Consider the following 26,071-nt stretch of genomic DNA (forward strand, 5'->3'; position numbering starts at 1 on the left):
TCATGACAGTATTATTCCCTTCGTCTCATGACATCATCTTCACCATAAAATGGGAAGACTAAGAATTTGGGAAAATATGGGGTTCCACATATCACATTCCTAAAAATAAATATATCTATGGGGAGAGGGGATACAGAATACCACCCATGTATTTCTAGTGTGTCACAAAAGGAGATTCAAAGAGGTGGGAGTGGGGGGGAAGGGGCTAAAAATCCTCCCTTTCTTGTATTTCAAATATTCCAAGATGGAAGAGAGAAAAGCCAAGGGAAGTGGAAGAGAGAGGAGCCACGGGAAGCCTGCTCATCCTCCTCAAAGACGCAAGCTGGGGTGTCTGACAGTGGGTGGAGGCAAAAAAGGATGAGAAGAAAGGAGAGATAAGTAGTGTGTTTGGGGAGAAGAACCTGGTTGTTCTGACTCTGACGAAAACTAAGCTTAAGAGAAAGGAGGGAGAATAGGCTGGAAATGACCATGGAGTAGAGTCTTAGTCAAGTGTGAGGGCAAAAGTAAAGAAAGAGGTGGCACTTCTGGTAATGGAGGAACTGCGAGAATGTGTGCAGAGGAGGGTGGATGTGCTGGAAATGAGATGTTTAAGGACAATATGTGGTGTGAGGTGGTTTGATCGAGTAAGTAATAATAGGGTAAGAGAGATGAGTGGTAATAAAAAGAGTATGGTTGAGAAAGCAGAGTGTTTTGAAATGGTTTGGTCACATGGAGAGAATGAGTGAGGAAAGAATGACAAAGAGGATATATGTGTCAGAGGTGGAGGGAACGAGGAGAAGTGGGAGACCAAACTGGAGGTGGAAAGATGGAATGAAAAAGATTTTGAGTGATCAGGGCCTGAACAAGCAGGAGGGTGAAAGGCGTGCAAGGAATAGAGTGAATTGGAACAATGTGGTATATCGGGGTTGACGTGCTGTCAATGGATTGAACCAGGGCATGTGAAGTGTCTGGGGTAAACTATGGAAAGTTCTGTGGGGCCTGGATGTGGAAAGGGAGCTGTGGTTTCAGTGCATTATACATGACAGCTAGAGACTGAATGTGAACGAATGTGGCCTTTGTTGTATTTTCCTAGGGCTACCTCGCACACATGCGGGGAAGGGGGTTGTTATTTCATGTGTGGCGGAGCGGCGACGGGAATGAATAAGGGCAGACAGTATGAATTATGTACATGTGTATATATGTATATGTCTGTGTGTGTATATATATGTATATGTTGAGATGTACAGGTATGTATATGTGCGTGTGTAGATGTGTATGTATATACATGTGTATGTGGGTGGGTTGGGCCATTCTTTCGTCTGTTTCCTTGTGCTACCTCGCTAACGCGGGAGACAGCAACAAAGTATAATATATAGAATAAATAATTTTTCTTGAGTATTTAAGGTAAATTATATGGGAGAGTAGTGATTGAGAGGGTGAAGGAATGTACAAAGCATCAGATTGAGGAAGAGCAGTGTGGTTTCAGAAGTGGTAGAGGATGTGTGGATCAGGTGTTTGCTTTGAAGAATGTAAGTGAGAAATACTTAGAAAAGCAGTGGGATTTGTATGTAGCATTTATGGGTCTGGAAAAGGCATATGATAAAAATGATAGGGATGCTCTGTGAAAGGTACCAAAAACACATGGTGTAGGAGGCAAGTTGTTAGAAGCGGTGAAAAGTTTTTATCGAGGATGTAAGGCATGTGTACGAGTAGGAAGAGAGGAAAGTGATTGGTTCTCAGCGAATGTCGGTTTGCAGCAGGGGTGCATGATGTCTCCATGTTTGTTTAATTTGTTTATGGATGGGGTTGTTAGGGAAGTGAATGCAAGAGTCTTGGAGAGAGGGGCAAGTATGCAGTCTGTTGTGGATAAGATAGCTCGGGAAGTGAGTCAGTTGTTTGCTGATGATACAGCACTGGTGGCTGATTTGGGTGAGAAACAGCAGAAGCTGGTGACTGAGTTTGGCAAAGTGTGTGAAAGAAGAAAGCTGAGAGTAAATGTGAATAAGAGCACGGTTATTAGGCACAGTAGGGTTGAGGGACAAGTCAATTGGGAGGTAAGTCTGAATCAGGAGTTGTGGGAGTATGTGACAGAGTGTAAGAAAGTAAATTCTACATTGATATGGGTAAAACTGAAAGTTGATGGAGAGAGATGGGTGATTATTGGTGCATAAGCACCTGGGCATGAGAAGAAAGATCATGAGAGGCAAGTGTTTTGGGAGCAGCTGAATGACTGTGTTAGTAGTTTTGATGCACAAGACTGGGTTATAGTGATGGGTGATTTGAATGCAAAGGTGAGTAATGTGGCAGTTGAGGGAATAATTGGTATACATGGAGTGTTGAGTGTTGTAAATGGAAATGGTGAAGAGCTTGTAGATTTATGTGCTGAAAAAGGACTGGTGATTGGGAATACCTGGTTTAAAAAGCAAGATATACATAAGTATACGTATGTAAGTAGGAGAGATGGCCAGAGAGCGTTATTGGATTACGTGTTAATTGATAGACGCATGAAAGAGAGACTTTTGGATGTCAATGTGCTGAGAGGTGCAACTGGAGGGATGTCTGATCATTATCTTGTGGAGGCGAAGGTGAAGATTTGTGAGGGTTTTCAGAAAAGAAGAGAGAATGTTGGGGTGAAGAGAGTGGTGAGAGTAAATGAGCTTGGGAAGGAGACTTGTGTGAGGAAGTACCAGGAGAGACTGAGTACAGAATGGAAAAAGGTGAGAACAAAGGAGGTAAAGGGAGTGGGGTGGGAATGGGATGTATTTAGGGAAGCAGTGATGGCTTGCGCAAAATATGCTTGTGGCATGAGAAGCGTGGGAGGTGGGTTGATTAGAAAAGGTAGTGAGTGGTGGGATGAAGAAGCAAGATTATTAGTGAAAGAGAAGAGAGAGGCATTTGGACAATTTTTGCAGGGAAAAAATGCAAATGAGTGGGAGAGGTATAAAAGAAAGAGGCGGGAGGTCAAGAGAAAGGTGCAAGAGGTGAAAAAGAGGGCAAATGAGAGTTGGGGTGAGAGAGTATGATTAAATTTCAGGGAGAATAAAAAGATGTTTTGGAAGGAGGTAAATAAAGTGCGTAAGACAAGGGAGCAAATGAGAACTTCAGTGAAGGGGGCTAATGGGAGGTGATAACAAGTAGTGGTGATGTAAGGAGATGGAGTGAGTATTTTGAAGATTTGTTGAATGTGTTTGATGATAGAGTGGCAGATATAGGGTGTTTTGGTCGAGGTGGTGTGCAAAGTGAGAGGGTTAGGGAAAATGATTTGGTAAATAGAGAAGAGGTAGTAAAAGCTTTACAGAAGATGAAAGCCGGTAAGGCAGCAGGTTTGGATGGTATTGCAGTGGAATTTATTAAAAAAGGAGGTGACTGTATTGTTGACTGGTTGGTAAGGTTATTTAATGTATGTATGATTCATGGTGAGGTGCTTGAGGATTGGTGGAATGCTTGCATTGTGCCATTGTACAAAGGCAAAGGGGATAAGAGTGAGTGCTCAAATTACAGAGGTATAAGTTTGTTGAGTATTCCTGGTAAATTATATGGGAGGGTATTGATTGAGAGGGTGAAGGCATGTACAGAGCATCAGATTGGGGAAGAGCAGTGTGGTTTCAGAAGTGGTAGAGGATGCATGGATCAGGTGTTTGCTTTGAAGAATGTATGTGAGAAATACTTAGAAAAACAAATGGATTTGTATGTAGCATTTATGGATCTGGAGAAGGCATATGATAGAGTTGATAGAGATGCTCTGTGGAAGGTTTTAAGAATATATGGTGTGGGAGGCAAGTTGTTAGAAGCAGTGAAAAGTTTTTATCGAGGATGTAAGGCATGTGTACGTGTAGGAAGAGAGGAAAGTGATTGGTCCTCTGTGAATGTAGGTTTGCGGCAGGGGTGTGTGATGTCTCCATGGTTGTTTAATTTGTTTATGGATGGGGTTGTTAGGGAGGTGAATGCAAGAGTTTTGGAAAGAGAGGAAGTATGCAGTCTGTTCTGGATGAGAGAGCTTGGGAAGTGTCACGTTGTTGTTCGCTGATGATACAGCGCTGGTGGCTGATCATGTAAGAAACTGCAGAAGCTGGTGACTGAGTTTGGTAAAGTGTGTGAAAGAAGAAAGTTAAGAGTAAATGTGAATAAGAGCAAGGTTATTAGGTACAGTAGGGTTGAGGGTCAAGTCAATTGGGAGGTAAGTTTGAATGGAGAAAAACTGGAGGAAGTAAAGTGTTTTAGATATCTGGGAGTGGATCTGGCAGTGGATGGAACCATGGAAGCGGAAGTGAATCATAGGGTGGGGGAGGGGGCGAAAATTCTGGGAGCACTGAAGAATGTTTGGAAGTCGAGAACATTATCTCGGAAAGCATAAATGGGTATGTTTGAAGGAATAGTGGTTCCAACAATGTTGTATGGTTGCGAGGCGCGGGCTATGGATAGAGTTGTGCGCAGGAGGGTGGATGTGCTGGAAATGAGATGTTTGAGGACAATATGTGGTGTGAGGTGGTTTGATCGAGTAAGTAATGCAAGGGTAAGAGAGATGTGTGGAAATAAAAAAGAGTGTGGTTGAGAGAGCAGAAGAGGGTATTTTCAAATGGTTTGGTCACATGGAGAGAATGAGTGAGGAAAGATTGACCAAGAGGATATATGTGTCAGAGGTGGAGGGAACGAGGAGAAGTTGGAGACCAAATTTTAGGTGGAAAGATGGAGTGAAAAAGATTTTGAGTGATCGGGGCCTGAACATGCAGGAGGGTGAAAGGCGCGCAAGGAATAGAGTGAATTGGAACGATGTGGTATACCAGGGTCGACGTGCTGTCAATGGATTGAACCAGGGCATGTGAAGCGTCTCGGGTAAACCATGGAAAGTTGTGTGGGGCCTGGATGTGGAAAGGGAGCTGTGGTTTCGGTGCATTATTACATGATAGCTAGAGACTGAGTGTGAACGAATGGGGCCTTTGGTGTCTTTTCCTAGCGCTACCTCGCACACATGAGGGGGGAGGGGGTTGTTATTCCATGTGTGGCGGGGTGGCGTTGGGAACAAATAATGGCAGACAGTATGAATTATGTACATGTGTATATATGTATATGTCTGTGTGTGTATATATATATGTGTACAATGAGATGTATAGGTATGTATATTTGCGTGTGAGGACATGTATGTATATACATGTGTATGTGGGCGGGTTGGGCCATTCTTTCGTCTGTTTCCTTGTGCTACCTCGCTAACGCGGGAGACGGCAACAAAGCAAAATAAATAAATAATATATATATGGAAAAGGAAGTGAGTCACGTGGGTGAGGGTGATTCAGGGAGGAATGAAGAATGTGTGGAAGGAGAGAACATTATCTAGGAGAGCAAAAAATGGGTATGTGCTGTCAATGGACTGAACCAGTAAATGTGAAATGTCTGGGGTAAACCATGGAAAGATCTGTGGGACTTCGATACAGATAGGGAGTTGTGGTTTGAATGCATTACATTTGACAGCAAGAGACCAAGTGTAAACTTTTTTGTCCGTTTTCCTGGCACTATCTTGCTGAAGTAGGGGGTAGCAATGCTATTTCCTGAGGGTGGGTGGAGGTGGGGGGATGGGGTGCCAAGAATGTATGAAGGCTGGCAAGTATGAATATGTACATGTGTATATATGTACATGTCTGTGTATGTGTATACACATGTATGTATTCCTATGTGTCCATGGGGAAAATGAAACACGATATGGGAACTTATTGTGTTTCGTTTTCCCCATGGACTCATAGGAATATCTTGATCACACGCAAAATTGTGATCCTTTCCAATATGTATGTATATGTTGATATGTATATGTATGTATATGTGCACGTATGGGTGTTTATGTATATATATGTGTATATGAGTGGATGGGATATTTTTCGTGTTTCCTGGCGCTACCTCGCTGACGCGGGAAATGACAATCAAGTATAATAATACCTGACCCTGACCTCTGAAGCCAAAATATGGACTGATATGGCATGAGTCACATAGGTCAAGAATCCAGGCTGCAGAAATGATTTATCTGAGAAGAGCAAATGGTATGACTATATGGAATGAAGAGAGTAACAAGGGGATGCTTAAGAGATATGATATGACAAAGATTCCAATGGCAAAAAATGCAAACAATGAATTGTGGAATGGTGAAGAAGGTGAAATGACATACATTGTTGTGGTTTGGGCATGTGGAAAGAATGCAAATCAAGGAGTTTACAAAGAGATTGTATGACTATGATTAAAGGGGATGGTGTGAGGGGAAGGCCATCTGTGACACAGAAAGAGTGGAAGAGTACTAGAGGGAGAGAAATGGAGCAAGAATGTATGCAAGGTGAATGAGAGGGAGGCATTTACAAAGTGGTAAGTAAAAACTCATGCCAAGGCCACCAACTTAATGGGAATGCTGAGAAGGAATAAGCGTCAGAGATATAGAAAGACAGTAGCACGTAGGGATTATGCTAATATTAAAAGAAATAAGCACCCACCAATACATGTCACACCCTATAAGCGTCAGAGATATAGAAAGACAGTAGCACGTAGGGACTATGCTAATATTAAAAGAAATAAGCACCCTCCAATACATGTCACACCCTATGCTGCAGCATTTATCTCTACCTCACTCAGTCTGTCACAGGAACTTAATTTCTCTCGAGCTGACGTCTATATCAATATCTTCTAGGGTTTCTATTTTTCTTAAAAGGCATTCTTTCATAAGAAATTGATTCTAATTCTAATGAAAACCATCCAATATTTTGAGACTAGGAAGAGTCCTTGCATCATCAGTTTCGAGGTCAACTAAGAGATTCATAATAATAAATACAAAACATTCTTCAGTAATATGTAAAAAATTATTGTGGACTGTGTTTTCTACTGTATTAGAAATGTATTTCACCAACTATATCACAATCCTTTCGAATTATGAATTTAGGGATACCAAAAGCTAATAACAAGGAGCTAAAATATATTCTTACTAAATATGAAGCATTGAAACAAATCTCAACTGCTAGGGAAAGCTAAGTAAAGTTCTCACAAGTTCTGTCGATTTTTTAAAAAGCATATTTCCTAATATTACATTAACCATACAGTTTTCTATACATACATAAGCCTCACCTTTATTGCCTCGATGCAAGAAATAAAAGTCAAAATCATACTCTGCAACCATTAACAGATTCCCTTAACATTATGGCATTATGAATATCTCGACATTCAGCGAATTTTGTCAATTTGGTTTAGTCTGAAGATGTTTATCTGACTGACGGTCTTTGATGTGTCTCACACGACTCTAACCTTGGGTCAAAATCCCTAAGTACCCCCACAGCAGCAGGTCGCTGCAGACTTGTGCCATTACAGCTTAGCTTCCCTCCATACGTGTGAATATAGCACATAAAGCACAATGTTGAAGCAATAACGAATAATCTTAGCTGCTGTGTGTGTCTGTATATAAAACAATGTTAGAACAATTACAAACATTCTTACATGCCCATACATAAAAGTACATAAAGCACGACAGCACCTTTGCTGCCCCTATATACATATAAACGTATTGAAAATATGAGCCTAGAGCAATGACAAATTATCGGGTAAATGACACGTGTCAGTGACTCTTACAAGTTTCCTCATGACTATAGTCTAAAATAAGTTACCATGGAGATAAAAAAAAAAATATTTGCTACGCATTTCAACACATTGTGAGGAACGAAGGTTGTGGGTGACATTGCCCTGGTGGCTCGGACGGACCCCATCCACAACTTACCTCTTTCTCCGGAGGCGAACTCACTCCCAGCTAATAAAGTCACGCAAGTACAAAAGAACCATTTCTGGAATTTCATACTGGCTCCAGCATGATAAGGGATACAGTTTCTCCAAGCAGGTCTAAGACGAGCACAAGCCACCAACACAACAGCCTTCCGCCTACTGTCATATGATCATTGCCAGGTGCTGCCACATATGACCTCACCACTCCTGCTTTCCTTTTAATTTACGTAATTCAAGGAGGACACATTTAAAGAAGTCGTCAATTTATTCGTAATATAGTGGTATCAGGGGAAATACACTATTTTGACTTAGAAAAGGGGTTTTGATATATAAGGAGAATAGAATGAGAAAAAAAAAAGTACGACAGTCAAGTAACAAGAGAAGATCGGCCGCCGCTGGCCAGGGGGGTAGGGGAGAAGAACCTATATATTCCACCCAGAGGTTAATATTTAAAACTAAAATGTCCCAGAATTAAGGAACGTTTTTGAGAATATATATATTAAAACCCTAACTTAACGAGAAAATAGATAAAGCTTTGTTATATTGATATAGGAAGTGAAGGAGTTGAACGTGTTCACAATGTTTACAAACAAACATGGTTGCTAAGGGATATGACTGATGACTCAGTAACATCTTACATTGTTATATAATAACATCTCTTTCTTATTCGGTTAGTTGTTACTAGCCCTGATATTATAGTTTCTGATTTATGGAGGATGACAACTATTTATAATCTGATCCTGCTAAGATTACATATTGATTGATGGATAATGTAAGTATGCCAAGTAAAAGCTTGTTTAACGTGAAGGGATATCATTGAAAATTCAGCAGTTATACAGTAGAATTTCGTGATAAAGTGGGCTGAAATATTACATTCCTTTCGGAGGAAAATATTCAGAGAGCAATCCAGGATTATTTTCATGTTACAGAACTCAAATATAGGTACGTACATCCTCACCCACAATCCACAACTTTACCATTACCCTCACCAAGTCGCCTAACAGGAAGTTGTATAAGGACAGCAATCCAGTCCAATAGTCATCCAAACTTGACTATAAACCTCATCAAACTGCGCCACATTGCCGAAGTGCTACCGGCGTCCCAGGGCACTTGTCCCATGACACAGTCCTTAAAGAGAGCAAAGCAGGTAATTATTTTCTGTTTCCTCACCTTCAAACTCAACAACAGCCTCACCCTCACCAAATCTCGCCATAATGCTGAAGTGCTTTCGGCTCCCCAGAGGACAGTCACCCCTCAGGACAATGTGTAAAGAGAAGTCTTGGCCAATGCTCAACTCAACCTACACTTTCCTTTCCTTCAACCTTTCCTCAGCTGCTGTTTAGGAGACATAGCCTTGGCAGGGTCATGCTAAGTATGCCCGCATAATTGTTGTGGTTGGTGAATGTCTTTTTTGGCACATATTGCACTTTGGCCACTGTTGGAAGATGTGGCTTCATGAGGTTTAGTATGAGGTTAAGGGTCGGGGTGAAGGTTAGGTCAGGGTGAGCATTTGTTTGGATTAATAACTTTACACCTTAATCAGTGTGGTGACTAAGTTGAGTAGGAAGATTCTGTTAAAGTGAGCATTGGCCTAGACTATTCTCATTACACCTTATCCACCTTGGTGACTTAGTGAGGTTCATGGGAAGGTTGTACATGAGATAAAGTTAGAGGTTGTGTGTGAGTCTGAAAGTTAGGTTCAGTTTAACTCATTTCATGTGACAACGGGTATATTCACCTCCTATTCTAGCATGGTTTGGTAAGACAATGAAATCCAGATTTTTGCAGATAATTTTTGAGAATATACACTTCATTATACAGAAACAGTGAAACAAAACAAGGTCAAAGTGTAGTACCATTTAAACTGTGGAATCCCCCCCAAATCCACCCTGCATGATAGCAGAAGGGGGGGCCACATTTCTGCCCACTGAGAGGCACACCATGGCTCAAGGCCCATAATTGCTAGTATTACACATGTACACTACTGGGATTACAAAATGTACCTAAACAATATGAAATATTACAAAAAGAGAGTAAGATCAGCTTATTATGCGACTACCCCAGGTGTTAAAGAGATATACACAGGAAATCATACATTGCAAGACCAAAGTCGCTGTTGTCCACTCTCATAGTGTTCACATAACTCTTATCATCATTTTACATAAAGCCTTATGATCTATTGCATCTTTAGTACATATTTTGCCTGTGCAGTAAAATCATAAAACTTGAGAGTGAATGAGCATGAGACGTCACAAATGGCAAGGAGATTATGAGATACTTACTGTAATGTTAATGAATATATTATTGTCACTTTTATCCCTGGGGATAGGGGAGAAAGAAAACTTCCCATGCATTCCTCACGTGTTGTAGAAGGCAACTAAAGGGGATGGGACTGGAGGCTGGAAACCCTCCCCTCCTTGTATTTTAACTTTCTAAAAGGGGAAACAGGAGTCACGCGGGGAGTGCTCATCCTCCTCGAAGGCTCAGATTGGGATGTCTAAATGTGTGTGGATGTAACCAAGATGAGAAAAAAGGAGAGATAGGTAGTATGTTTGAGGAAAGGAACCTGGATGTTTTGGCTCTGAGTGAAACGAAGCTCAAGGGTAAAGGGGAAGAGTGGTTTGGGAATGTCTTGGGAGTAAAGTCAGCGGTTAGTGAGAGGACAAGAGCAAGGGAAGGAGTAGCACTACTCCTGAAACAGGTGTGTTGGGAGTATGTGTTAGAGTGTATGAAAGTAAACTCGAGATTGATATGGGTAAAACTGAAAGTTGATGGAGAGAGATGGGTGATTATTGGTGCATATGCACCTGGGCATGAGAAGAAAGATCATGAGAGGCAAGTGTTTTGTGAGCAGCTGAGTGAGTGTGTTAGTAGTTTTGATGCACAAGACCGGGTTATAGTGATGGGTGATTTGAATGCAAAGGTGAGTAACGTGGCAGTTGAGGGAATAATTGGTGTACATGGGGTGTTCAGTGGTGTAAATGGAAATGGTGAAGAGCTTGTTGATTTATGTGCTGAAAAAGGACTGGTGATTGGGAATACCAGGTTTAAAAAGAGAGATATACATAAGTATATGTATGTAAGTAGGAGAGATGGCCAGAGAGCGTTATTGGATTACATGTTAATTGATAGGCGCATGAAAGAGAGACTTTTGGATCTTAATGTGCTGAGGGGTGCAACTGGAGGGATGTTTGATCATTATCTTGAGGAGGCAAAGGTGAAGATTTGTAGAGGTTTTCAGAAAAGAAGAGAGAATGTTGGGGTGAAGAGAGTGGTGAGAGTAAGTGAGCTTGGGAAGGAGACTTGTATGAGGAAGTACCAGGAGGGACTGAGTACAGAATGGAAAAAGGTGAGAACAAAGGACGTAAGGGGAGTGGGGGAGGAATGGGATGTATTTAGGGAAGCAGTGATGGCTTGCGCAAAAGATGCTTGTGGCATGAGAAGCGTGGGAGGTGGGCAGATTAGAAAGGGTAGTGAGTGGTGGGATGAAGAAGTAAGATTATTAGTGAAAGAGAAGAGAGAATTATTTGGATGATTTTTGCAGGGAAATAATGCAAATGACTGGGAGATGTATAAAAGAAAGAAGCAGGAGGTCAAGAGAAAGGTGCAAGAGGTGAAAAAGAGGGCAAATGAGAGTTGGGGTGAGAGAGTATCATTAAATTTTAGGGAGAATAAAAAGATGTTTTGGAAGGAGGTAAATAAATTGCGTAAGACAAGGAAACAAATGGGAACTTCAGTGAAGGGGGCTAATAGGGAGGTGATAACAAGTAGTGGTGATGTGAGAAGGAGAGAGTATTTTGAAGGTTTGTTGAATGTGTTTGATGATAAGAGTGGCAGATATTGGGTGTTTTGGTCGAGGTGGTGTGCAAAGTGAGAGGGTTAGAGAAAATGATTTGGTAAACAAAGAAGAGGTAGTAAAAGCTTCATGGGAGATGAAAGCCAGCAAGGCAGCGGGTTTGGATGGTATTGCAATGGAATTTATTAAAAAAAGGGGGTGACTGTATTGTTGACTGGTTGGTAAGGTTATTTAAGGTATGTATGACTCATGGTGAGGTGCCTGAGGATTGGAGGAATGCTTGTATAATGCCACTGCACAAAGGCAAAGGGGATAAAAGTGAGTGCTCAAATTACAGAGGTATAAGTTTGTTGAGTATTCCTGGGAAATTATATGGGAGGGTATTGATTGAGAGGGTGAAGGCATGTACAGAGCATCAGATTGGGGAAGAGCAGTGTGGTTTCAGAAGTGGTAGAGAATGTGTGGATCAGGTGTTTGCTTTGAAGAATGTATGTGAAAAATACTTAGAAAAGCAAATGGATTTATATGTAGCATTTATGGATCTGGAGTAGGCATATGATAGAGTTGATAGAGATGCTCTGTGGAAGGTATTAAGAATATATGGTGTGGGGGCAAGTTGTTAGAATCAGTGAAAAGTTTTTATCAAGGATGTAAGACGTGTATGTGTAGGAAGAGAGGAAAGAGATTGGCTCTCAGTGAATGTTGGTTTGCGGCAGGGGTGTGTGATGTCTCCATGGTTGTTTAATTTGTTTATGGATGGGGTTGTTAGGGAGGTGAATGCAAGAGTTTTGGAAAGAGGGGCAAGTATGCAGTCTGTTCTGGATGAGAGAGCTTGGGAAGTGAGTCTGTTGTTGTTCGCTGATGATACAGCGCTGGTGGCTGATTCAGGTGAGAAACTGCAGAAGCTGGTGACCGAGTTTGGTAAAGTGTGTGAAAAAAGGAAGCTGAGAGTAAACGTGAATAAGAGCAATGTTATTAGGTACAGTATGGTTGAGGGACAAGTCAATTGGGAGGTAAGTTTGAATGGAGAAAAACTGGAGGAAGTGAGGTGTTTTAGATATCTGGGTGTGGATTTGGCAGTGGATGGAACCATGGAAGCAGAAGTGAATCATAGGGTGGGGGAGGGGGCGAAAGTTTTGGGTGTGGAAGAATGTGTGGAAGCCGAGAAAATTATCTTGGAAAGCAAAAATAGGTATGTTTGAAGGAATAGTGGTTCCAACAATGTTATATGGTTGCGAGGTGTGGGCTATAGATAGATTTGTGCAGAGGAGGGTGGATGTGCTGGAAATGAGATGTTTGAAGACAATATGTGGTGTGAGGTGGTTTGATCGAGCAAGTAATAATAGGGTAAGAGAGATGTGTGGTAATAAAAAGAGTGTGGTTGAGAGAGCAGAAGAGGGTTTTGAAATGGTTTGGTCACATGGAGAGAATGAGTGAGGAAAGATTGACCAAGAGGATATATGTGTCAGAGGTGGAGGGAACAAGGAGAAGTGGGAGACCAAATTGGAGGTGGAAAGATGGAGTGAAAAAGATTTTGAGTGATCGGGGCCTGAACATGCAGGAGGGTGAAAGGCGTGCAAGGAATAGAGTGAATTGGAACGATGTGGTATACCAGGGTCAATGTGCTGTCAATGGATTGAACGAGGGTGTGTGAAGCGTCTGGGATAAACCATGGAAAGTTCTGTGGGGCCTGGATGTGGAAAGGGAGCTGTGGTTTCAGTGTTTTATACATGACAACTAGAGACTGAGTGTGAACGAATGTGGCCTTTGTTGTCTTTTCCTAGTGCTACCTCACACACATGCGGGGGGAGGGGATTGTTGTTTCATGTGTGGCGCGGTGGCGTTGGGAATGAATAAAGGCAGACAGTATGAATTATGTACATGTGTATATATGTATATGTCTGTGTGTGTATATATATGTATACGATGAGATGTATAGGTATGTATATTTGCATGTGTGGACGTGTATGTATATACATGTGTATGTGGGTGGGTTGGGCCATTCTTTCGTCTGTTTCCTTGCCCTAACTCGCTAATGCAGGAGACAGTGACAAAGCAAAATAATAGTAATAAAATTATTGCTCCTCACACCTTATGGTTATTATAGGAAATTCATTGGCACACTTTTTAGTGCCACATTTAAAACTGTAAAATGCCAGATCCTGCATGGAATGGGTATACCAAAGAAAGCCATGTCCAGCATGAAATGGGCTAAAGGTACAGAATGTTAATTTCATTCTCAGATAAAATCAATGTTTGTTATTTCTTGAATTATTAGAGATTGTTCTGCTGCATAATTTGAATTAAGCAAATATCAGGATTCCTGATATTTCAACATTCTTTTGCAGACTGGATAAGCACCGTTTTTCAGTAATGAGTTTTACAAGGTTCAGTAGATAAACAAGAAGAGAAGTGACCAGTGTCATCATGCCTCTGAATTTCTTTAGCCGCAGTTTTTCACCAGGGAAGTCTCCCCCCAGAAGATCAGTGTCACTTTCAAGCCTAAGAAGAGAATCTGATAAAGCTGGCCAAGATTTGTCCCATGATTTCAGCAAGATCAAGCTTAATATTGGTGGACAAAACTCAACTTTTGAGGATGGAGAATGGGTGTCAGGTCAGGAATATCTCATCTTATAAAGTGTTATCTCTGTACAGTAAAAATTTTGTTTACATTCTTTTCATCAGAAATAAAAGAGGCTCTCCTTGCTAATATTTACTACCTTACAGTATTACTGAACTAATCTGTAGTTTTATTTTTGATGTGGAAAATAATTCAAAGTGTGTTGAGAGTTTTATGTATTTGTTTTTGCTGTTATGCTTCTGTTTAACCGATTCACTGCTGCAAACATATTCCCCAAACCTTCTGGCATGGAAGGCATTCAAAAAAATTGAAATAAACTATTTTAAGTATTTTGAGTTTTGATGAGAATTTTTTTTTCTTTACTGAACTAGAAAATGTAATACTTGACTCAGCAAGAAATTACTCCTATTTGGCAAGGTGTGTTGATGCTGCTTATTTTCATCTGGCAGGGGATGGCTGATGTGAGACATATATACTTTTACATGTAGTTTTCTCATAAGGGTATTCTTTTCATGATCATTGCTCTCTCAGTCTTCTCAATGACCTCCACTGAAGCTGACAAACCACCATCCTCAAAAAACTTACTCCATACATTTACACCCTTTGGCCTTAACAGTCTTGATAAACATAGACCAGCAGAGGCACTAGATATTTACACCCACAGTATGACAATACTTTGCCATTGATAATAGAGTTTGTACTATCTAAATTTGGCACCATTGCTGAGAGTGCAAGAAATTAAAAAAAATTATTGATTTCATATGGGTCAGCAGCAGTAAGCCATTAGAGACTTTTGAACTAAACATAGTTCATTAGCTGTGAAAGCATTAATTTCATGCTGTAATGTACATTTAATAAAACAATATAGCTCCTCATCTAAGTTTTTCCTTATTTCAGAAGGAGGATCAAAAGGTCGTGTTAGTAGTCGTGAGGTAGCTCGCCTTCGTCAGCAGAACCAGACTCTGCTAGAGGAGAACAACTTACTGAAACTCAAGGTGGAACTTCTGCTTGATATGGTAAATATTCCAATATGTAGCAATTCTATAAGGACTGTAAACATTATACCTGATTCATTGAGCAAATATACACATGTATACACATAAACGTCCATATACGTATAATAACATTTCAATGTATACATACATATACATACCTAGACATATACATATATACACATGTATATATTCATACTTTCATCCATCTCCATCACCACCCTGCCACACATGAAATAGTATCCCCCCCTCTAGCGAGGGAGTGCCAGGAAAATGATAAAAAGGCCACATCTGTTCACAATTTCTAGCTGTTATGTGTAATGCCATGAAACCACAGCTCCCTTTCCACATCCAGGCCCCACAGACCTTTCCATGGTTTACCCCAGACGCTTCACATGCCCTGGTCAATCCACTGACAGCACGTCAACCCTGGTATACTACATTGTTCCAGTTCACTCTATTCCTTGCATGCCTTTCAACCTCCCGTATGTTCAGGCCCCGATCACTCAAATGGATGGTACCATGGTAGCGGAAGTGAACCATAGGGTGGGGGAGGGGGCGAAGGTTCTGGGAGCGTTGAAGAATGTGTGGAAGGTGAGAACGTTATCTTGGAGAGCAAAAATGTGTATGTTTGAAGGAAAAGTGGTTCCAACAATGTTATATGGTTGCGAGGCATGGGCTATAGATAGTGTTGTGCGGAGGAGGGTGGATGTGTTGGAAATGAAATGTTTTAGGACAGTATGTGGTGTGAGGGAGTTTGATTGAGTAAGTAATGAAAGGGTAAGAGAGATGTGTGGTAAGAAAAAGAATGTGGTCGAGAGAGTAGAAGAGGGTGTATTGAAATGGTTTGGTCACATGGAGAGAATGAGTGAGGAAAGATTGACAAGGAGGATATATGTGTCAGAGGTGGAGGGAAGGAGGAAAAGTGTGAGACCAAATTGGAGGTGGAAGGATGGAGTGAAAAAGACTTTGAGTGATCGGGTCTGAACAAACAAGAGGGTGAAAGGCATGCAAGGAATAGAGTGAACTGGAACAATGTGGTATACCAGGGTGGACATGCTGTCAATGGATTAAACTAGGGCATGTGAAGTGTCTGGGGTAAACCATGGAAAGTTTTGTGAGGCCTGGATGTGGAAAGGGAGCTGTGGTTTTAGTGCATTACACATGACAGCTAGAGACTGAGTGTGAACAAATGTGGCCTTTGTTGTTTTTTCCTAGCACTATCTCACGCATATGCGGGGGAGGGGGGTGCTATTTCCTGTGTGGCGGGGTGGCGACAGGAATGGATGAAGGCAGCAAGTATGAATATGTATATGTCTGTGTATGTATACGTTGAAATGTGTGTGTGTGGGCGTTTATGTATATACATGAGTATGTGGGTAGGTTGGGCCATTCTTTCATCTGTTTCCTTGCACTACCTTGCAAACAAGGGAGACGGCAACAAAGTACAATAATAAGAAAATATATACATAGGCATGTGAAAGAGAGACTTTTGGATGTTAATGTGCTGAGAGGTGCAACTGGAGGGATGTCTGATAATTATCTTGTGGAGGCAAAGGTGAAGATTTGTAGAGGTTTTCAGAAAAGAAGAGAGAATGTTGGGGAGAAGAGAGTGGTGAGAATAAGTGAGCTTGGAAAGGAGACTTGTGTGAGGAAGTACCAGGATAGACTGAGTGCAGAATAGCAAAAGTTGAGAGTAAATGACGTAAAGGGAGTGGAGGAGGAATGGGATGTATTTAGGGGAGCAGTAATGGCTTTCACAAAAGATGCTTGTGGCATGAGAAAGGTGGGAGTTGGGCAGATTAGAAAGGGTAGTGAGTGGTGGGATGAAGAAGTAAGATTGTTAGTGGAAGACAAGAGAGTGGCCTTTGGACGATTTTTGCAGAGAAGTAGTGCAAGTGACTGGGAGATGTATAAAAGAAAGAGGCAGGAGGTCAAGAGAAAGGTGAAAGAGGTGAAAAAGAGGGCAAATGAGAGTTGGCATGAGTGAGTATCATTAAATTTTAGGGATAATAAAAAGATGTTTTGAAAGGAGGGAAATAAAGTGTGTAAGACAAGAGAACAAATGGGAGCAGCATCCCCCACCTCCCTCCAGTGAGGTAGTGCCAGGAAATGACAAAAAGGCCACATTTGTTCATACTCAATCTCTAGCTGTGTCATGTGTAATGCACTGAAACCTCAGCTCCCTTTCCACATCCAGGCCCCACAGATCTTTCCCTGGTTCACCCCAGACGCTTGAAATGCCCTGGTTCAATCCACTAATAGCACGTAGACCCTGTTATGCCACATCATTCCAATTCACTTTATTCCTTGCATGCCTTTCACCCTCCTGTATATCCAGGTCCCGATCGCTCAGAATCTTTTTTACTCCATTCTTCCACCTTCAATTTGGTCTCCGGCTTCTCCTTGTTACCTCCACCTCTGAGACATAAATCCTCTTTGTCAATCTTTCCTTGCTCATTCTCTCCATGTGTCCAACCCATTTCAACACACCCTTTTCTGCTCTGTCAACCACACTCTTTTTATTACCACACAACCCTCTTACCTATTCATTACTTATTTGATCAAACCACCTCACACCACATATTGTCCTCAAGCATTTCACTTCCGACACATCCACCCTCCTCTGCACAACCCTATCTATATCCCATGCCTCGCAACCATATAACATTTTTGGAACCATAATTCCTTCAAGCATACCAATTTTTCCTCTCCAAGATAATATTCTTGCCTTCAATGCTCCCAGAACTTTCGCCCCCTCCACCACCCTGTGACTCACTTTCTCTTCCATGGTTCCATCCACTCCCTGATATCTAAAAAAACTCCACTTCCTCCAGTTTTTCTCTTCAGATTTTTTTTTTTTTTTGCCGCTGTCTCCCGCGTTTGCGAGGTAGCGCAAGCAAATAGACGAAAGAAATGGCCCAACCCACCCCCATACACATGTATATACATACGTCCACACACGCAAATATACATACCTACACAGCTTTCCATGGTTTACCCCAGACGCTTCACATGCCTTGATTCAATCCACTGACAGCACGTCAACCCCGGTATACCACATCGCTCCAATTCACTCTATTCCTTGCCCTCCTTTCACCCTCCTGCATGTTCAGGCCCCGATCACACAAAATCTTTTTCACTCCATCTTTCCACCTCCAATTTGGTCTCCCTCTTCTCCTCGTTCCCTCCACCTCCGACACATATATCCTCTTGGTCAATCTTTCCTCACTCATTCTCTCCATGTGCCCAAACCATTTCAAAACACCCTCTTCTGCTCTCTCAACCACGCTCTTTTTATTTCCACACATCTCTCTCACCCTTACATTACTTACTCGATCAAACCACCTCACACCACACATTGTCCTCAAACATCTCATTTCCAGCACATCCATCCTCCTGCGCACAACTCTATCCATAGCCCACGCCTCGCAACCATACAACATTGTTGGAACCACTATTCCTTCAAACATACCCATTTTTGCTTTCCGAGATAATGTTCTCGACTTCCACACATTCTTCAAGGCTCCCAGAATTTTCGCCCCCTCCCCCACCCTATGATCCACTTCCGCTTCCATGGTTCCATCCGCTGCCAGATCCACTCCCAGATATCTAAAACACTTCACTTCCTCCAGTTTTTCTCCATTCAAACTCACCTCCCAATTGACTTGACCCTCAACCCTACTGTACCTAATAACCTTGCTCTTATTCACATTTACTCTTAACTTTCTTCTTTCACACACTTTACCAAACTCAGTCACCAGCTTCAGCAGTTTCTCACATGAATCCGCCACCAGCGTTGTATCACCAGTGAACAACAACTGACTCACTTCCCAAGCTCTCTCATCCCCAACAGACTTCATACTTGCCCCTCTTTCCAAAACTCTTGCATTCACCTCCCTATCAACCCCATCCATAAACAAATTAAACAACCATGGAGACATCACACACCCCTGCCGCAAACCTACATTCACTGAGAACCAATCACTTTCCTCTCTTCCTACACGTACACATGCCTTACATCCTCGATAAAAACTTTTCAATGCTTCTAACAACTTGCCTCCCACACCATATATTCTTAATACCTTCCACAGAGCATCTCTATCAACTCTATCATATGCCTTCTCCAGATCCATAAATGCTACATACAAATCCATTTGCTTTTCTAAGTATTTCTCACATACATTCTTCAAAGCAAACACCTGATCCACACATCCTCTACCACTTCTGAAACCACACTGCTCTTCCCCAATCTGATGCTCTGTACATGCCTTCACCCTCTCAATTACCTCCCATTTAACTTGCCCCTCCACCCTACTGAACATAATAACCTTGCTCTTATTCACATTTACTCTCAACTTTCTCCTTTCACACACTTTACCAAACTGTCACCAACCTTTGCAGTTTCTCACCCGAATCAGCCACCAACGCTGTATCATCAGTAAACAACAACTGACTCACTCCTGAAGGCCTTTCATCCACACCAGACTGCATACTTGCCCCTCTCTCCAAAACTCTTTTGCATTCACTTCCCTAACCACCCCATCCATAATGAAATTAAACAACCATGGAGACATTACACACTCCTGTCGCAAACTGACATTCACTGGGAACCAATCACTTTCCTCTCTTCCTACTTGTATACATGCCTTACATCCTTGGTAAAAAGTTCACTGCTTCTAGCAACCTACCTCCCACACCATATACTCTTAAGATCTTCCACAAAGCATCTGTATCAACTCTATCATATACCTTCTTTAGATCCATAAATGCTACATACATATCCAACTGTTTTTCTAAGTGTTTCTCACATTCTTCAAAGCAAACACCTGATCCACACATCCTCTATCACTTCTGAAACCACACTGCTCTTCCCCAATCTGATGCTCTGTACATGCCTTTACCCTCTCAATCAATACCCTCCTATATAATTTCCCAGGAATACTCAAGAAACTTATGCCTCTGTAATTTGAACACTCTCCTTTATCCCCTTTGCCTTTGTACAATGGCACTATGCCTGCATTCTGCCAATCCTCAGGCACTTACCGTGATCCATACATACAATGAATATCCTTACCAACCAATCAACAACACAGTCACCCTGTTTTAATGAATTCCACTGCACTACCATCGAAACCTGCTACTTTACTGGCTTTCATCTTCTGTAAAGCTTTCACTACCTATTCTTTGTTTACAAAACCATTCTCCTTGACCCTCTCACTTTGCACACCACCCTGACCAAAAAAATCCTATATCTGCCACTCTATCATCAAACACATTCAAGAAACCTTCAAAATACTCACTCCATCTCCTCACTTCAACAGCACTTGTTAATACTTCCCATTTGCCCCCTTTCACTGATGTTCCCATTTGTTCTCTTGTCTCACGCATGTTATTTATCTCCTTCCAAAACATCTTTTTATACTCCCTCTTGCCTCTTTCTTTTATACATCTCCCAGTCATTTGCACTACTTCCCTGCAAAAATCATCCAAATGCCTTTCTCTTCTCTTTCACTAACAATCTTACTGTATGATCGTAAGTTGCATGTCGTAAGTTGGGGAGAATATGTATAAATTTACAGGTATGTGTGAATATATATGTGAGCTGTGTCTCTTTTTTGTCTGTTTCCTGGCGCTACCTTGTTAACATGGGAAACAACTATCAAGTATGAAAAAAATGAGAACTGTTGGTCTTTGAGGGTATAATGAAATGTGGCAGGTTTCTTTAAGAAATGATATTATTTCTTTTGAGTGCATTTTATGTGCTTCATATGGAGTTTTGATAATCATGTCATGCATAGTATCTTTCTTTTTGGATATATTTCCCAAAGCTGTTTTAAGCATGTTTTTAAAATGTGTACAACCCTATTTTTAACCATGATTATTTTCATTTTGTCTGGTATTAAGGTGTTCTAAGTATACTTGCATTTTCACGTGAGGTATAGCATCTGCTTTAGCAAAGTCTTACAAGGAAAGATTCAGGATTTTGCTTAGAGAATACTAATTGTTTTCATAACCCAATTCTTTTCTGAAGCTTTTTCTGGGAAAGTTCTTATTTCAAACACTTTTAAGTCTTTTATGCTGTTGGTTCTTATGGCATATCCCAGTATCAAGTAGGATATTCTCAAATATAATGCTTCACAAAATGTTTATAATATAGTGCTTCTATACCTTTATTTTCCAGCTTACAGAAAAGTCTGCAGATACTTTAATCAAAGAAAAAGAGATCACTCGTCTGAAATCAAAATCAAGAAATGGCTGATAAAACCAGGAAAATATTTCTGCTTCCAAACTCTTATTATTGATGGTCCATAATGTTGAGGATGAACTACTGTACTGGTATTTTGTGAATTAAATATGAATAAATAAAAACATATCTCTGAAAAACTAACACATCATAAGAATTGCACTCCTTCCTTCACATGTCTTTATTATTTGCAACATAAAATTTTTTGAATAAATTAGAACTATATTTTTGATAAACACTCCTCACTGGTGACAAAAGAGTACCAAAAGTTAACATAACTTATGTGACTGTGATATGAGCTTTACGGTAATAAATAATGTGTGTTTCCCTATGGAGTCGGTAGTATACAGAGGATGCTAGATTTTGTTAGCCTTGTGGAGTGAGTCAGTTACTGTTTACAGATAGAACCTTGTTAGCAGAGTAGAGTGAGCAGCTGTAAAAGCTAGTTTCTGGCTTGGGATGGGAAAGTGTGAAGGGAATGTGAAGGGAAGTTGAAATTTAATGTCAATACGAGAAAGGTTAAGAGATTTAGCAGATGAAAGAAATGGGTTGGTTTGAGTGTTCGAATGGAAAAACCTAAAGTAAAATGTTTTCTCCAGTTTCTCACCCGAATCAGCCACCACCGTTGTATCATCAGCGAACAACAACTGACTCACTTCCCAAGCCCTCTCATCCACAACAGACTGCATACTTGCCCCATTCTCCAAAATTCTTGCATTCACCTCCCTAACAACCCCATCCATAAACAAATTAAACAGCCATGGAGATATCACACACCCCTGCTGCAAACCAACATACACTGAGAACCAATCACTTTTCTCTCTTCCTACTCATACACATGCCTTACATCCTCAATAAAAACTTTTCACTGCTTCTAGCAACTTGCCTCCCTCACCATATATTCTTAATACCTTCCACAGAGCATCTCTATCAACTCTTTCATACGCCTTCTCCAGATCCATAAATGCTACATACAAATCCATTTGCTTTTCTAAGTATTTCTCACATACATTCTTCAAAGCAAACACCTGATCCACACATCCTCTACCACTTCTGAAACCACACTGCTCTTCCCCAATCTGATGCTCTGTACATGCTTTCACCCTCTCAGTCAATACCCTCCCATATAATTTCCCAGGAATACACAATAAACTTGTACCTCTGCAATTTGAGCACTCATCTTTATCTCCTTTGCCTTTGTACAATGGCACTATGCATGCATTCCGCCTATCCTCAGGCACCTTACCATGAGTCATACATACAATATATATCCCTACCAACCAGTCAACAACACAGCACCCTCTTTTTTAACAAATTCCACTGCAATACCATCCAAACCCACTGCATTGCTGGCTTTCATCTTCTGCAGAGCTTTTACTACCTCTTCTCTTTTTATCAAATCATTCTCCCTAACCCTCTCACTTTGCACAGCACCTCGACCAAAACATCCTATATCTGCCAGTCTATCATCTAACACATTCAACAAACCTTCAAAATACTTACTCCATCTCCTTCTCACATCACCACTACTTGTTATTACCTCCCCATTAGCCCCCTTCACTGATGTTCCCATTTGTTCTCTTGTCTTACGCACTTTATTTACCTCCTTCCAAAACATCTTTTTATTCTCCCTAAAATTTAATGACACTTTCTCACCCCAACCCTTATTTGCCCTCTTTTTTACCTCTTGCATCTTTCTCTCGACCTCCTACCTCTTTCTTTATACATCTCCCAGTCATTTGCACTGTTTTCCTGCAAAAATCATCCAAATGCCTCTCTCTTCTCTTTCACTAACAACTTACTTCAAAAAATTCCATATAAAGATTACTTAATACAGGTGAAAGAGGGTTATCCACTGCCATACCAAATTTTTGAGCATAGTAATCTACATTGAATTGAAATACACAGTCTTTTATGCACAATTTTATCAGTTCAATAAAAACAGACTTTGAAACAGGTAAATGAATATCATCCAAAACATCAAATAAACATTCTAAAAGGTCATCAACTGGAACTTTTGTGAAAAGTGAGGAAAAATCAAAGCTAACAAGTTTGAAATGAAAATTAACATTGATATTGTTAAGCTTGTTAACTAAATCTACATTGTTCATGATACTAGAATTTGACATATTACCCACTAATGGGCTTAATAAATTAATCACTTTGACAATTTATATGTGATGCAGCCTACTGAACCCACCATAGATCTCGCTGGAAATTTTTTTTTTTAGGTCTTGCTGGAAATTTTTTTCATGTGTTTTGATAAGTCCATACACGTCCACACACACATATATACATGCCTATACATCTAAACGCATACATATATATACACACATACAGACATATACATATATACACATGTACATAATCCATATTGTCTGCCTTTATTCATTCAAAATGCCACCCCGCTACACATGAAATAACAACCCCCTCCCCCTGCATGTGCGCGAGGTAGCGCTAGGAAAAAACAAAGGCCACATTCGTTCACACTCAGTCTCTAGCTGTTATGTAATAATGCACCGAAACCACAGCTCCCTTTCCACATCCAGGCCCCACAGAACTTTCCATGGTTTACCCCAAACGCTTCACATGCCATGGTTCAATCCATTGACAGCACGTCGACCCCGGTATACCACATCGTTCCAATTCACTCTATTCCTTGCACGCCTTTCACCGTCCTGCATGTTCAGGCCCCGATCACTCAAAATCTTTTTCACTCCATCTTTCCACCTCCAATTTGGTCTTCCACTTCTCCTCGTTCCCTCCACCTCTAACACATATATCCTCTTTGCCAATCTTTTCTCATTCATTCTCTCTATGTGACCAAACCATTTCAATGCACCCTCTTCTGCTCTCTCAACCACACTCTTTATCACCAAACATCTCTCTTACCCTTTCATTACTTACTGGATCAAACCACCTCGCACCACATATTGTCCTCATACATCTCATTTCTAGCACATCCACCCTCCTCTGCACAACTCTATCTAAAGCCCACGCCTCGCAACCATATAACATTGTTGGAACCACTATTCCTTTTAACATACCCATTTTTGCTTTCCGAGATAATGTTCTCGACTTCCACACATTCTTCAACTCTCTTAGAACTTTCGCCCCCTCCCCCACCCTATGATTCACTTCGGCTTCCATGGTTCCATCCACTGCCAAATCCACTCCCAGATATCTAAAACACTTCACTTCCTTCAGTTTTTCTCCATTCAAACTTACCTCCCAATTGACTTGTCCCTCAACCCTACTGTACCTAATAACCTTGCTCTTATTCACATTTACTGTCAGCTTTCTTCTTTCACACACTTTACCAAACTCAGTCACCAGCTTCTGCAGTTTCTCACCTGAATCAGCCACCAGTGCTGTATCATCAGCAAACAACAACTGACTCGCTTCTCAAGCTCTCTCATCCACAACAGACTGCATACTTGCCCCTCTTTCCAAAACCCTTGCATTCACCTCCCTAACAACCCCATCCATAACAAATTAAACAACCATGGAGACATCACACACCGCCGCTGCAAATCAACATTCACTGAGAACCAATCACTTTCCTCTCTTCCTACACATACACATGCCTTACATCCTCGATAAAAACTTTTCACTGCTTCTAACAACTTGCCTGCCACGCCATATATTCTTAATACCTTCCACAGAACATCTCTATCAACTCTCTCATATGCCTTCTCCAGATCCATAAATGCTACATACAAATCCATTTGCTTTTCTAAGTATTTCTCACATACATTCTTCAAAGCAAACACCTGATCCAAAAATGAAAAGTGAAATTAAAGGTTTAATTTAAATCCCCTTTGGCAGTGCCAGAGGCAATTACAGGGGCATAGCAGCATGAAAAGGCAAAGAGACAATGGAAGATTTACTTTAATGCCCCTTTAGGGGTGCCATAGGCCAATAGAGTGGAGTGGGGCATCCAAAAATATAGAGGGAAATTGAAGGTTTTATTGAAATCCCCTTTGGTGGCGCCAACTGCCATTACAGGGGAATAGCAGCATCTAAAGTGACAGACACAAATTGAAATTTCACTTAAAAGACCCTTTAGGGGTGCCAAAGTCCAACAGAGTGCCATGGCGGCATCCAAAAATTAAAAGAGAAATTGAAGGTTTAATTCAAATCCCCTTTGGTGGCATGTAAGGCCATTACAGGGGAATAGTGGCATCCAAAGGCAAAGAGAAAATTGGAAGGTTTACTTTAATGCCCCTTTGGGGGTGCCAAAGGCCAATAGAGTGGCTTGAAGGCATCCAAAAATGTAGAGGGAAATTGAAGGTTTAAGTTGAATTCCCTTTGGCATCGCCAAAGGCCATTACAGGGAAATAGTGGCATCCAAAGGGAAAGAGACAATTTGAAAGTTTCCTTAAAAACCCTTTGTCAAAGTCCAATAGAGTGGCATGGCGGCATCCAAGATAAAAAAGAGAAATTAAAGGTTTAATGTAAATCCCCTTTGGTGGTGCCAAAGGCAACTCCAGGGGCAGAGTGGTATCTTTAAGGCAAAGAGACAAATGGATGGTTTATTTTACTGTCCCTTTCGGGGTGCCAATGGCTAACAGAGTGGCATGGAAGCATCCAAAAATATAGAGGGAAATTGAAGGTTTTATCTAAATCCTCTTTTGCGTCGCCAAAGGCCATTACAGGGGAATAGCGGCATCCAAAGGGAAAGAGACAAATTGAAAGTTTACATAAAAGACCCTTTGGGGGTGCCAAAGTCCAATAGA

At 41.1% G+C, this 26,071-nt stretch overlaps 2 protein-coding genes across 7 annotated transcripts in view; one reads left to right on the plus strand and one right to left on the minus strand.

Annotated features, from left to right (window-relative positions):
* Positions 1-7,901, minus strand: part of LOC139756783 (uncharacterized) — a 160,153-nt gene extending 152,252 nt beyond the window's left edge. For all 3 annotated transcript variants that reach the window (XM_071676565.1, XM_071676566.1, XM_071676568.1), the window contains exon 1: positions 7,715-7,901. In XM_071676565.1, the coding sequence (XP_071532666.1) occupies positions 7,715-7,790 (76 nt within the window). In that variant the 5' untranslated portion in view covers positions 7,791-7,901. The remainder of the gene's footprint in view (positions 1-7,714) is intronic.
* A 361-nt stretch (positions 7,902-8,262) lies between these two features.
* Cby (beta catenin antagonist chibby) lies at positions 8,263-21,476 on the plus strand. Of its 4 annotated transcripts, none has more exons than XM_071676574.1 (4): positions 8,263-8,386; positions 13,861-14,126; positions 14,991-15,109; positions 21,270-21,476. In XM_071676574.1, the coding sequence occupies exons 2-4, from the start codon at positions 13,940-13,942 to the stop codon at positions 21,345-21,347; spliced, it is 384 nt and encodes a 127-aa protein (XP_071532675.1). In that variant the 5' UTR covers positions 8,263-8,386; positions 13,861-13,939; the 3' UTR covers positions 21,348-21,476. The 4 variants fall into 4 exon arrangements, with proteins under 4 accessions (XP_071532675.1, XP_071532672.1, XP_071532674.1 ...); XM_071676571.1 differs by having other exon boundaries at positions 8,270-8,488; XM_071676573.1 differs by lacking the exon at positions 8,263-8,386 and adding an exon at positions 8,503-8,658.
* The last annotated feature ends 4,595 nt before the right edge of the window (positions 21,477-26,071 follow it).

The sequence above is a fragment of the Panulirus ornatus genome, chromosome 23 (genome assembly GCF_036320965.1).
Source record: "Panulirus ornatus isolate Po-2019 chromosome 23, ASM3632096v1, whole genome shotgun sequence".
In the NCBI taxonomy this organism is placed as follows: Eukaryota; Metazoa; Arthropoda; class Malacostraca; order Decapoda; family Palinuridae; genus Panulirus; species Panulirus ornatus.